This window comes from Artibeus jamaicensis, unplaced genomic scaffold (assembly GCF_021234435.1).
Source record: "Artibeus jamaicensis isolate MK-2021 breed Jamaican fruit bat unplaced genomic scaffold, CSHL_Jam_final scaffold_537, whole genome shotgun sequence".
NCBI lineage: Eukaryota > Metazoa > Chordata > Mammalia > Chiroptera > Phyllostomidae > Artibeus > Artibeus jamaicensis.
This window is the reverse complement of record NW_026522047.1, coordinates 31,465,973-31,478,800: the sequence shown is the minus strand read 5'-3', so window position 1 is coordinate 31,478,800 and position 12,828 is coordinate 31,465,973. Positions and strand designations below refer to the sequence as shown.

Here is a 12,828-nt window from a genome sequence, read left to right as displayed (position 1 = left end):
GAAGTTATTGACAATGGTAACACTTATGGAAAAGAACAACTGGAATACCTTCTGACATGAGGATGGCCAGAGGGAGAGCGGGGACTGCGACCTCTTTGGTTGACAGCCTGCACCATCAGCCGTCCAGTACAGCTGACGCGGCCCTGTCAGAGACACCGGGAAGAGGGATTATTTGCTGTGCAAAGCAACTGGCCATTAAGCACTCTCTGTTCATTCTGTTCTCCGTAAGACATTTTGACAAATCACTGTGCCATATTTGTAATGACGCCAACCCCCCCAGAGTGTACTTTTTCTGAGTTGAATAAGCTTTACTCTTCTGTCTAGGATGGTATTTAAATGACAGCCTTCATCGAATCCATTGTGATCTGCCGAGTCTCCCTGACACGTGGAGCTGAGCTGCAGAGTGGAGCAGCGGGACACTACTGCCTTGTGCTGACTCCATTTTCACAGTCAGGCAGCTGCTGGCTGTAGCTAGTTTCAAAATCAAACTGGATGATTTTAGTTTTCTGTCAGATCCTTTCAGTAATACATTGATTAAATCTTAGTGCCACCCCTTCCAAAAACCATATACTGATGCCAGCAAGATAAAATGAGCATCATGAAGTAAGTATGCATAGCGATAGCAAGCAGAGCATGAAGAATACAGGGCACTGTGTCTGCATGAAATGCACATATTTTAGATTCAAAATCCAGAAGGAGTTAAGTTCCTAAAATATATTGGTCCTGTGATAAAGGCCTATCTAATGAAAAGCTATATTTTATCTCTGAAATTTGCTAATTGAAAATTTGCTAAATGCTGCCATTTGGTTAGACAAAAGTAATGTTTACAAGACCCAGATGACATGAATGAATCACACATTGTTACTTGGGCTTTTGGTTTTAGCTCTGTCTCCTGGTTTTTCTCCTCACTGTTACAGGCAGAGTAGCAAATTAGATGATTTTCTCCTGTACTTTCTCCTCTCATCTCCCAGGAGAATGAGTGGAGGTACTTACACATTCTGACAATGGCCGAAAGGGAACAGGAAGGAAGGAGAAATGAGAAGCAGATTTATTGATTAGATGGAGTTCCAGCTCAAGGTTGAAGAGCAGCCCCCGTGTGCATTTACAGTCCAAATAAAATTGACGCTAACTTCTGTTTTCATTCCAACTTGCCAGTATAGACAGGTAGCAGTGGCAAGAGGTGTTCTGTGGAAATTCCTCTAGCATTCACAATATTTGCTGTCAAGGTCACAGTTAAAACACTGCACGAAGGATAACATTATGAAGGGGAATTATTTCTAATTTGGATTAATCATAGCTGGAGTTCAGGCCACATCATATAACTTCTCATATGCCAAGTCCTTGGCAAACCCTCATGAGTCCCTAAGCTCGCTTGAAATCTGAAAATCAGTTTCATCTAACCCTTCCAAATCTATATCCACTATCAAAAATCCAGATGTGACTTGCTTAGAAGACACCCATTGTAAACTACCCACTGCACGTCGTGGTACATCTTCCAACAAGTGAGCACAGAAGAGCCACGATCTGTGTGGAGCCTGAGGACAAGCCAGTGTGTGTTTTGTTTTACACAAGGACCTTCAGCTGGACTGACACATGGGCTGTGGCTCCCGTACTATTTGCTTTGCTACTTCAACAGTTAATTTTAATTTGGATAGATTTGTATGCCTTGGGGTTTAAAACCCAGAGGATCCACAAGGGGAGTTAACATTGAATCATTTATGTTGTAAAATAATAGCAAACAGCATGCTTTTCTAAACATTACACATTTCTATAGTGTTTTTAAGATTCTCACTGCTACTTAGAACCGTATACATAAATACAGCCACAGATATTTCCTTAACTTCCCAAATTTAAGAAAAAGGGATGTGTTACCATTTGTTGTCTTTTAACTCCTACATCCTTCTCCACTTCTGAATGTAAATGGGAAAGGTATGGCCTTAGGGGGCAGAGTTATTAGTTTGATAACATAGTATTGACTAACTGCAGGGCAGGGTAAAAGCAGCTGTACAGTTGTGAGTATAGGAAACTCAGCTTATTCTTGTATTGCTATTTATCAATTACTGTATTATTTTCCATATGAACAACTGTAAGCCTGCGTCTGCCCACCTGGTATGTTACTGATTAGCACATGACCAGGAACATTTAAAACCCAAATGAACAAGATATATAATTTTGACATTTTAATTTGAAAAAAATATCCAGAATACAGCGAAGCACTTTTGAAGATGCCTCCATTGTGCACAATTGAAAGTTCAGGTTTTAGCCAAGATGGAGGCATAGGTGGATATGCCGTGCTTCCTCACACAACCAAGTTTAGAGACAACTAAATAATAGCAACAGAAAACACAGCCAGAACACAGAAAATTGAACTTTTCGGAAGTCTGATAATAAATTCTTCAGCCTGACTGGTAAGAGGGGCGAAACCAGCAGCTGGCAGAGCGGGGTTGCACAGGAAAACTCGGTCAGACTGACTTAGGCGTGGAGAATCCAGGCGCAGGGTTGGACCTGGTGGGCAGCTCAGCAAGCAATCGCGGGGAAACAGCGAAGGAGCAGGGCTGTGGGTTGACTGTGGTCGCGCGTTTGCGCATTCGTGTGGATAGACAAGTGAGGGAGTGGGCAATTGGACGAGACCCAGCAGCCCCAGCAGCAAGCAGCAGCGGAGGGCGCCTCCATTTCCCTGCTCTGACCCTCCACATATAGCCTCACAACCCAGCGACCTGGGAGTCCAAGGCTCCGCTCCTCATACTTAACGGACGGAAACAGACCAAAAATGGCTCAAGAAGATCTCAAAGCCCCAGAGCCTATAAATCTAAGTGATGAAGAAATAGCAAAACTCTCAGACACACAGTTTAAAACACTGGTGATCAGGATCCTCACAGAACTGGTTGATTATAGCCACAAATTAGACAAACATATGAAGGTGAAACTAATTGAAATGAATGGAATTGCACAGGAAACCAATAGTGATGAAAAGGAAACTGGGACTCAAATCAATGGAGTGGACCAGAAGAAAGCAAATAATGTCCAAACAGAAAAGAGTGAAGAAGCAAGAATTCAAAAAAAATGAGGAGAGGCTTAGGAACCTCCAGGACATCTTTAAACATTTCAACATCCGAATTATAGGGGTACCAGAAGGGAAAGAGGAAGAGCAACAAGTGGAAAACTTATTTGAACAAATAATAAAGGAGAATTTCCCCAATCTGGCAAAGGAAAATAGACTTCCAGGAAATCCAGGAAGCTCAGAGAGTCCCAAAGAAGTTGGACCCAAGAAGAAACACACCAAGGCACATCATAATTATATTAGCCAAGATGAAAATGAAGGAGAGACTCCTAGAAGCAGCAAGAGCTAAGGGGACAGTCACCTACAAAGGAGTTTCCATCAGACTGTCAGCGGACTTCTCAAAAGAGACCTTACAGGCAAGAAGAGGCTGGAAAGAGGTATTCCAAGTCATGAAATCCAAAGACCTACAACCGAGATTGCTCTATCCAGCAAAACTTTCATTTAGAATGGAAGGACAGATAAAGTGCTTCTCAGATAAGATCAAATTCAAGGAATTCATCATCACCAAGCCCTTATTATATGAAATGTTAAAGGGACTTACCTAAGAAAAAGAAGTTACAAAAAACATGAACAGTGAAAGGACAACAAACTCAGAGTTATTAAGAACCACACCTAAAACAAAAGCAAACTAAAAGGACAGCTAGATCAGGAGTGGAAACATAGAAATGAAGATCTCAAGGAGGGTTAGCAACAGGGGAGTGGGAGAAGGAGAAGGGGGGAGAAGGTACAGAAAATAAGTAGCATAGACAGTAGATAGAAAATAGATGGGGGGGCAAGAGTAGTAGGGGAAATATAGAATCTAAAGAACTTGAGACACATGGTCATAAACTAAAGGGGGGTTAATGGTGGGGACGGGGGGGGTAGGGTGGAGGGGAATGAAGGGGAGGAATAGAACAAGTGTAACAGCATAATCAATAAAAAAATTAAAAAAAAAAAGAAAGTTCAGATTTTAAAGCCTGAAAGTTTTACTTATAAGGAAGATCATACGGCATCAGCATTAAGTAATTGTAATCATACTAATGTGCCAGTTAACCCTAGTAATTATTACAATTAGTCAGCTTCGGTGCACATTAATGCAGTTGCACTTGCTGTTAACTTTCTCATTTCTTCCTGCTTTCTTATTAGCACATGAATTAATAATGGAACTGAATGTTTAAAGTGAAGCTTGAAATGAGCCAGGAAACCTTATAATGCTGAAACAAAACACGACCAGCAAAGCATCTTTCTAAATTTATGTCCTCTGTGTGTTACTTTCCTATTCCAAACAAACCACAGAGTTTAAAGCTATAGTACAAGTAATAGCTTTGGATTTTTTAAGGAATTCTGTATTAAGCATCCAGCTTTTAAAGATTATTTGATGCCCCGTGCAAGGCCAATTATTTGTATAATATGGAAATAACATTTATATTTCCTAGCTTATGAAATTTAACTTGTGGCACACAGATCTGTCTAAAAGCTTGCCACTTGTATACATACTGAGATTTTAGGAAACACCAAACTGCAAAACAGTTCCAAAATCTAAGTGCCATGCAGAGTAACTTAGCGACACACCAAAACAAAGTGAAACATTCGTGTTTAATTTAGTTCTGTCCTAAAGACAGGATCGCGGTCTGGAGCACATCGTCTCTGTGACCCTCGTTCTGGCATCACGTTCGGTGTGACACCCTCACTCGTCGTCTCACTGGGCTGCGCGACTGCTCAGTGACACGCAGTCCCGTGTCCCAAGGAGGATGTGGGTGTGGTCAGCAATGCCTCCTGTGTTTCTTTTCCCTACAGATTAACCCAGGTGGAAACTATTCTGCCGAACCTGGTGTTCTCCTCTTCCTTCGGTCCTCACCCTTTCTCCTTGGCTGCTCTGTGTTTCACTACCGGCCCTGTTTCCCCCTCCAGCCTTTCCCTCTTCCCCGTGGGCATTTCACATCATGTGGGCTACTGTGTGCCAGAAAACACTGGTGCAGTTGTCTCCCTTTCAAACCCAAGTACTTCTAAAATGTGAAAATATTTTAAGATAACCACAGGGCATCAAGGAAGTAAGGTATCATCTTCAGTTTTTTGCTCACCGCATGTTATGCTTTTGGGATTAATATATCTTGAAAAATTTAGTTTTTACCTTTGAAAATTTTTCAGTGCCCATTATGTCATAATTTGTGAGTTAAAACATGATTTAAAAGAAGCATGAGAATGGCAAAATATTTTCATATACAATAACAGACATTATAATGTTGCGATTGTGGTACTGTTAAACATTCCTGTTACAGTATTCCTAAACCAACAAATGATCACTAATGCTAAGGATTGGGTAGGAGACGGTCTGCCACTTGTCATGGTTTAAATAGCACTTTGTGGGGATGCTGGGAAGATGGCAACGGAGTAAGACGGAGCTGATGCTAGCTCCTGTACTCATGGGTGAAAATCCTGGCAGATCTATAGAGAAACAGCACAATAAACCATCGGTTACCCAGCATTTATGAAATTAAAAGACCAGAGATTGTGACCGACGCTGAAACACCAGACAGTGGCAGAGTCAGCTACTGGAGCTGGGACACACGCGGCCCCTGTGCTGCCGCCAGAGCAACAGGCCTGGGAGCCAGGGAGTCAGGTACGGGAGCCGGACACTCCAAGCCCCTGTGACGGTCCTGGGCGACAGAGGAGTCAGGAACCGGAGCGGGGACATTCTGGGCCCCTGTGCCATGCCATAGCTACTGGCCTGGGCAACAGAAGAGTCAGTTGCAGGAGCTGGGACACCGGAGGCCCCTGTGACGCCGCCATAGAGACGGGCCTGGGCCCCAGGGAGCCAACTACGGGACACTCCAAACCCCTGTGACGGTCCTGGGAGGCACAGGAGTCAGCTACGCAGCTGAGGCATTCTCAGCCCCTGTGCCACTCCCATAGCAAAAGGTCTGGACGCTGGGGAGTCAGGTACCGGAGCTGGGACATTCTAAGCCTCTGTGCCATAGAAACAGGACTAGACGCTGGGGAGTCAGGTTCAGAAGCCGGGACACTCCAAACCCCTGTGACGGCCCTGGGCGGCAGGGGAGCCGGGACATTCCCAGCCCAGGTGCCGCTGCCGTAGTAACGGGCCTGGGCGCTTGAGGAGGTGGCTACTAGAGCCAGGACATTCAGCAGTGGTAGGCGACCAACGCAGGGACCAGCGCGAGGACCAGCGTGAGAGTAGGTGGAGACGAAGAACATCAAGAAACTTCAAGGAGTCTGCACCACTGAACTTCACAAGGATCATACCACAGAAGTTCACACCATAAAACCAGGGTTTCAGAACAGATCAATTTTAAAAGCAGAGACTAACAAGAAGAGTCTCAAACAATGGGAAGACAAAGAAACAATCCCTGAATGAAAGAACAAGCAGAAAATTCAGAAAGAATGTTAGATGAAATAGAGGCTGATCAACTATCAGATAGTGAATTCAAAGCACTGGTTATTACGAAGTTCAAAGAGCTCACAGTGAACTAACTACCAGAAACTACAGGGGAACTACAATGATCTCTCTGCAAACTACATCAACATGAAAAAGGAAATGGAAACTATCAGCAAGGGACAAGAGGAAATGAAGAATACAATTTCCGAATTGAAGAACACAGTAGAAAGTTTCAAAAGTAGGATAGATGAAGCGGAGGATAGGATTAGTGAGTTGGAGGACAATGTAGAAAGCATCTCACAGAAAGAGCAAGAAAATGAAAAGAGGCTCAGAAAGAATGAAGAGGGATTAAGAGAAATGCAAGACAATATGAAATGTAATAATATCTGAATAATAGGAATACCAGAAGGAGAAGAAGAACAAGGGATAGAAAACATATTTGAAAGATGAGAGAAAATTTCCCTAATTTGATAAGAGAAAAAGTCTCACAAATCCAGGAATCACAGAGAGTCCCAATCAAGAGGAACTCAAGGAGGCCCACTTCAAGACACATCATCATCAAAATGGCAAAATTCCAAGACAAAGAGAGAATCTTAAAGGCAGCAAGGGAGAAAAAAGAAATAACATACAAGGGAGCCCCAATAAGGTTAGCTACTGACTTCTCAATGGAAACACTTCAAGCAAGAAGAGAATGGCAAGAAATATTCCAAGTAATGAGAACCAGAGGCCTACAACCAAGGCTACTTTACCCAGCAAGGCTCTCAATCAAGATAGATGGCCAAATAAAGAGCTTCCAAGACAAAAGAAGCCTAAAAGAATACGCCTCCACCAAACCAGCTCTACAAGAAATACTAAAAGGACTGCTTTAAGGGAAGGAAGGATAAGAGGGAGACAGAGAGGAACACAGGTACAAAAATGGCAGTGAATAAGTACCTATCAATAATAACCTTAAACGTAAATGGATTAAATGCTCCAATCAAAAGACACAGAATAGCTCAATGGAAAAGAAAGCATGACCCACACATATGCTGCCTACAAGAGACCCACCTCAGGACAAAAGACCATCACAGACTAAAAGTGAAAGGCTGGAAACGAGTTTTCCAAGCAAACAGACAAGAAAAAAAAGGTGGGGTAGCAATTCTCATATTGGACAAAATAGACTTCAAAAAAAGGGCCATAAAGAGAGACCCAGAAGGTCACTTCATTATACTCAAGGGAAGAGTCCACCAAGAAGACATTAACATTGTAAACATATATGCACCAAACATAGGGGCACCCAAATATATCAAGAAAATCTTAGAGGACTTCAAGAAAGATATTGACAGCAACACAATTACAGTAGGGGATTTTAACACCCCACTATCAAAAATGGACAGATCTTCCAAACAAATTATCAACAAAGATATTGTGGCATTAAACAACACCCTAGATGAAATGGACTTAACTGATACATATAGAGCCCTTCATCCCAAAGAAGCTAAATACACATTCTTTTCAAATGCATATGGAACATTTTCAAAGATAGACCACATGATAGGACGCAAAACAAGCCTCAAAAAATTCAAGAAAATTGAAATCATACCAAGCATCTTCTCTGACCACAAGGGACTGAAATTGGAAACCAACCCCAAAGAAAAAAACCCAAAGCACCCAAAATCATGGAGACTGAATGGTATGCTATTAAACAACGAATGGGTCAAGAATGAAATTAGGGAAGAAATCAAAACGTTTCTGGAAACAAATGAAAATGAACTCACAACAACCCAAAACTTATGGGACACAGCGAAGGCAGTCCTGAGAGGGAAGTTTATAGCAATACAGGCCTACCTAAAGAAGATAGAAACATTTCAAACAAACAACCTAACCCTACGCCTGCAAGAACTCGAGGAACAACAAAGACAGCCCAGAGCAAGCAGAAGGAAGGAAATAACCAAGATTAGAGCAGAATTAAATGACATAGAAACTAAAAGCACAATTTTAAGGATCAGTGAATCCAGGAGTTGGTTCTTTGAGAAGATAAACAAAATAGACAAGCCTTTAAGTAGGCTCATCAAGAAAAGAAGAGGGAACAAATAAATAATCAGAAATGAAAGAGGAGAGATTACAACTGATACCACAGAAATAGAAGGGATTGTAAGAAATTACTATGAAGAACTGTATGCCAAGAAATTTGAAAACCTAGGGGAAATGGACACATTTCTAGAAAAATACAATCTTCCAAAACTCAGTGAAAAAGAAGAACATCTAAATACACCAATAACAGCGAAAGAAATTGAAGCAGTAATCAAAAATCTCCAATCACACAAAAGCCCTGGACCAGATGGTTTCACAGGAGAATTCTACAAAGCATTTAAGGAAGAGCTAACCCCTATTCTCCACAGACTATTCCAAAAAATCCAGAAGGATGGAAAACTCCCAAATTCTTTTTATGAAGCCAGCATCATCTTAATTCCAAAACCAGATAGAGACACAAGAAAGAAAGAAAACTTCAGGCCAATATCGCTTATGAACATAGATGCTAAAATCCTCAACAAAATATTGGCAAATCGCATCCAACAATATATCAAAAAGATCATCCACCATGACCAAGTGGGATTCATCCCAGGGATGCAAGGATGGTTCAATATTCGCAAATCAGTAAATGTAATACATCACATAAACAAAAGCAAAGACAAAAATTACATGATCATATCAATAGATGCGGAAAAAGCTTTCGATAAGGTACAACACCCATTTATGATAAAAACACTCAGCAAAGTGGGAATACAGGGAGCATTTCTCAAAATAATAAAGGCCATATATGAGAGACCTACAGCCAATATCATACTCGATGGGAAAAAACTAAAAGCTTTTCCACTAAGATCAGGAACAAGACAAGGATGTCCACTGTCACCACTTCTATTCAATATAGTATTGGAAGTTTTAGCCACAGCAATCAGGCAAGAAAAGGAAATAAAAGGCATCCAAATAGGAAAGGAGGAAGCAAAATTGTGACTGTTTGCAGATGACATGATAGTGTACATGGAAAATCTTATAGACTCTACCCCAAAACTGCTCGAACTAATTAATGAATTTGGCAAAACACCTGATTACAAAGTCAATATCCTGAAATCAAAAGCATTTTTAAATACCAACATTGAATCAGAAGAAGCAGGAATCAAGGAAAAAAATCCCGTTCGATATAGCAAAAGGAAAAATAAAATATCTGTGAATAAACCTAACTAAGGAGGTAAAAAACATGTATGCAGAAAACTACACAGCCCTGAAGAAAGAAATCAGGGAAGACACAAACAAATGGAAACATATACCTTGTTCATGGATTGGAAGAATTAACATCATCAAAATGTCAATACTACCCAAAGCTATATACACATTCAATGCAATACCTATTAAAGTACCAATGGCATATTTCACAGACATAGAACAAACACTTCAAAAATTCATATGGAACCATAAATGAGCCCGAATAGCAGCTGCTCTTTTGAGAAAGAAGAACAAAGTAGGAGGGATCACAATACCTGATACCAAACTGTATTACAAGGCCACTGTAATCAAAACAGCCTGGTACTGGCATAAAAACAGGCACATAGACCAATGGAACAGAACAGAGAGCCCAGAAATCAACCCAACTCTCTACAGTCAATTAATATTCGACAAAGGGGGCAGTAACATAAAATGGAGTAAAGATAGCCTCTTCAACAAATGGTGTTGGGAGAACTGGACAGCTACGTGCAAAAAAATGAAACTTGAGCACAGACTTACACCATATACCAAAATAAATTCAAGGTGGATAAAAGACTTAAATGTAAGCCGTGACACCATTAAAGTCCTAGAGGAGAACATTGGCAAGAAAATCTCAGATATTTCACGCAGCAACTTTTTTACGGATATGTCCCCTAGAGCAAGGAATATAAAGGAAAGAATAAACAAATGGGGTCTCATGAAAATAAAAAGCTTCTGCGTGGCTAAAGAAAACAGTACTAAATTAGCAAGACAACCAACTGTATGGGAAAACATATTTGCCAATGATACCTCAGACACAGGTTTAATCTCCAAAATATACAAAGAACTTACACGACTCCACTCTAAGAAGACACCCAACCCAATTAAAAAATGGGAAAAGGACTTGAACAAACACTTCTCCAAGGAGGACATACAGAACATTCAGAGACACATGAGATGCTCAATATCGTTAGCGATCATAGAGATGCAAATTAAAACCACCATGAGATACCACTTTACACCAGTCAGGATGGCTATCATAAACAAAGCAACAAACAACAAATGTTGGAGAGGGTGTGGGGAAAAGGGGTCCTTTAGTCCACTGTTGGTGGGATTGCAGACTGGTACAACCATTATGGAAAACAGTATGGAATTTTCTCAGAAAAATAAAAATCGACCTGCCTTTTGACCCAGCAATTCCACTGCTAGGATTATATCCTAAGAATCCTAAAACATCAATTTCAAAGAACCTATGCACCACAATGTTCATAGCAGCACAATTTACAATAGCCAAGAGTTGGAAGCAACCTAGGTGCCCATCAGTAAATGAATGGATCCAAAAATTGTGGTACATATACACAATGGAATTCTATGCAGCAGAGAGAAAGAAAGAGCTACTACCCTTTGCAACAACATGGATGGAACTGGAAAGCATTATGCTGAGTGAAATAGGCCGGTGCTGAAAGACAAATACCATATGATCTCACCCTTAACAGGAAGCTAAACAACAAAAGCAAGCAAGCAGAAAAAAAAAACAGACACTGAAATAGAGAACAAGGGGACAGTAACCAGAGGGGAGAAGGAAGGAAAGTTAAGGGGAAAAAGGGGGAGGGATTTGGAGGAACAAACAGTAAGGACACCGGGGTGAGAACTAAGGGGGGTGGAAATGGGAGGGAGGTGGGGAGCAAGGGGCAGGGGAGGCTGGGAGGGGAGAAATGTCCTTGAAAAATAACTAAATAAAATTAATTAAAAAAATAGCACTTTGTTCTAATGGGTGGTGAAGTCAAATCCACATTTAGGATGGTAACTTCCAAAACTGACAGCTGGCATTTTTGGACATACCTGCTATTGAAGACCCTAAGATAGAAGGAGTTTTAGTCATGAAATTGAATCAACCAGGCAACATGCTCTGAAAATTGGAACAGCGACTAACTGCTACTAAGTACTATAAACATAAAATTGTCTCACACCAATTTCAATTTCAGGTCTCAATGTCCACTTCCCAGATTTCCTCAGATTCTCATCCTGAGTTTCCCCTCCTCTGCCTGCCTATGGTCATTTAGGTAGAAAAGGAGATTGTTAGCTCCACCCTCTGCAATGAGAATGTAGATCCATTAGCATGGAGAGACATGGGAGTGCGAGGAATCAGGAACTTAGGGACTGCTCTGGGTAACTGGGACCTGTGGTGTCCTTGAACCGTTTGCTCCCTCAGAGCAGTTGCATCACTCTCTGCTTAGTCACAGGTGAGAAGGGTTGGGCCTGTGGCTACCTGATAGAAACTGGTCCACTTCTTACTTCTTTGCCTTCTCTCCAAAGGGTGGTCAAGTCAGAGAATTCAAGACAGAAAACCAGAAAGGGTTAACCATGGGCTTATCCTGCCTGGGATTAGGTAGAGCGGCAGAATTCGCTGCAGCCCTGCCTGGGATGAGGGCCGTGACCCCTGTCTTGGTGATGGCTCTCTCCTGGGCTTTCTCTGGGCGCCGAGTGTGCTAGGCACAGACACCAGCCTCCCAGCTTCTTGGGTGGCTGCTCCAGCTGTGCTGGGGGCGTGGCCTGTGCTGCAGCTCAGGGCCACCTCCACTGGAGCCCACAGCTGTGGCAGTTGTGGCCACATCGAAGGCCTCACTGTTTTCCCATGGGGTGGTGAAAAGGAAAAGCCAGGAGGTCAGGACCACACACCGGCAACGTGTTGGTAGAAGTTCCATCCCAGACTGACTCACTTGCTCTCTCTCTCATGGTGCTGTGGGAACACGGCACCTAGCAACGTGAAGAACTGGGCCTTCACGTTCCGATGCCGCTGCTTCATGACAGAGTCATTAGTGTCTTTGAACGAGAATAACAACAGCTAACATTTATAGCAAACGCAGTGTGTGCCAGGTACACAGTGCTTTCCAGGTATTGTTTAAATGCGTAGCATTATTCTCATTTCATAGAAGAGGAAATAGGAACAGAGAGGTTAAGTGACTTGCCAAAGGTCACGCAAGTCTGGAGTGGCGGAGCTGGAACTCCACCTCAGGTCCTCCTGACACCAGAGTTCATGCTCTTAGCCCCTGACTGCACCGGCCTGGCTTTTCAGGAGCGTCAGTACTGCTCTGCAGTTCTGGTCTCTACTGTGCCACTGCTTTCTCCCAATTTTTGTCCCTTCCTCCTTTTGTGTGTTGACAGGGGGATC

The 12,828-nt window shown here is 42.1% G+C and overlaps 2 protein-coding genes across 5 annotated transcripts in view; one reads left to right on the top strand and one right to left on the bottom strand.

Annotated features, from left to right (window-relative positions):
* The window catches only part of PALLD (palladin, cytoskeletal associated protein), a 356,788-nt gene that overhangs the window by 10,364 nt on the left and 333,596 nt on the right, over positions 1 to 12,828 (bottom strand). For all 4 annotated transcript variants that reach the window (XM_053658067.1, XM_053658068.1, XM_053658069.1 and 1 more), the window contains one exon: positions 49 to 143. In XM_053658067.1, the coding sequence (XP_053514042.1) occupies positions 49 to 143 (95 nt within the window). The remainder of the gene's footprint in view (positions 1 to 48; positions 144 to 12,828) is intronic.
* Positions 1 to 12,828, top strand: part of CBR4 (carbonyl reductase 4) — a 91,083-nt gene that overhangs the window by 52,854 nt on the left and 25,401 nt on the right. The window lies entirely within an intron of this gene.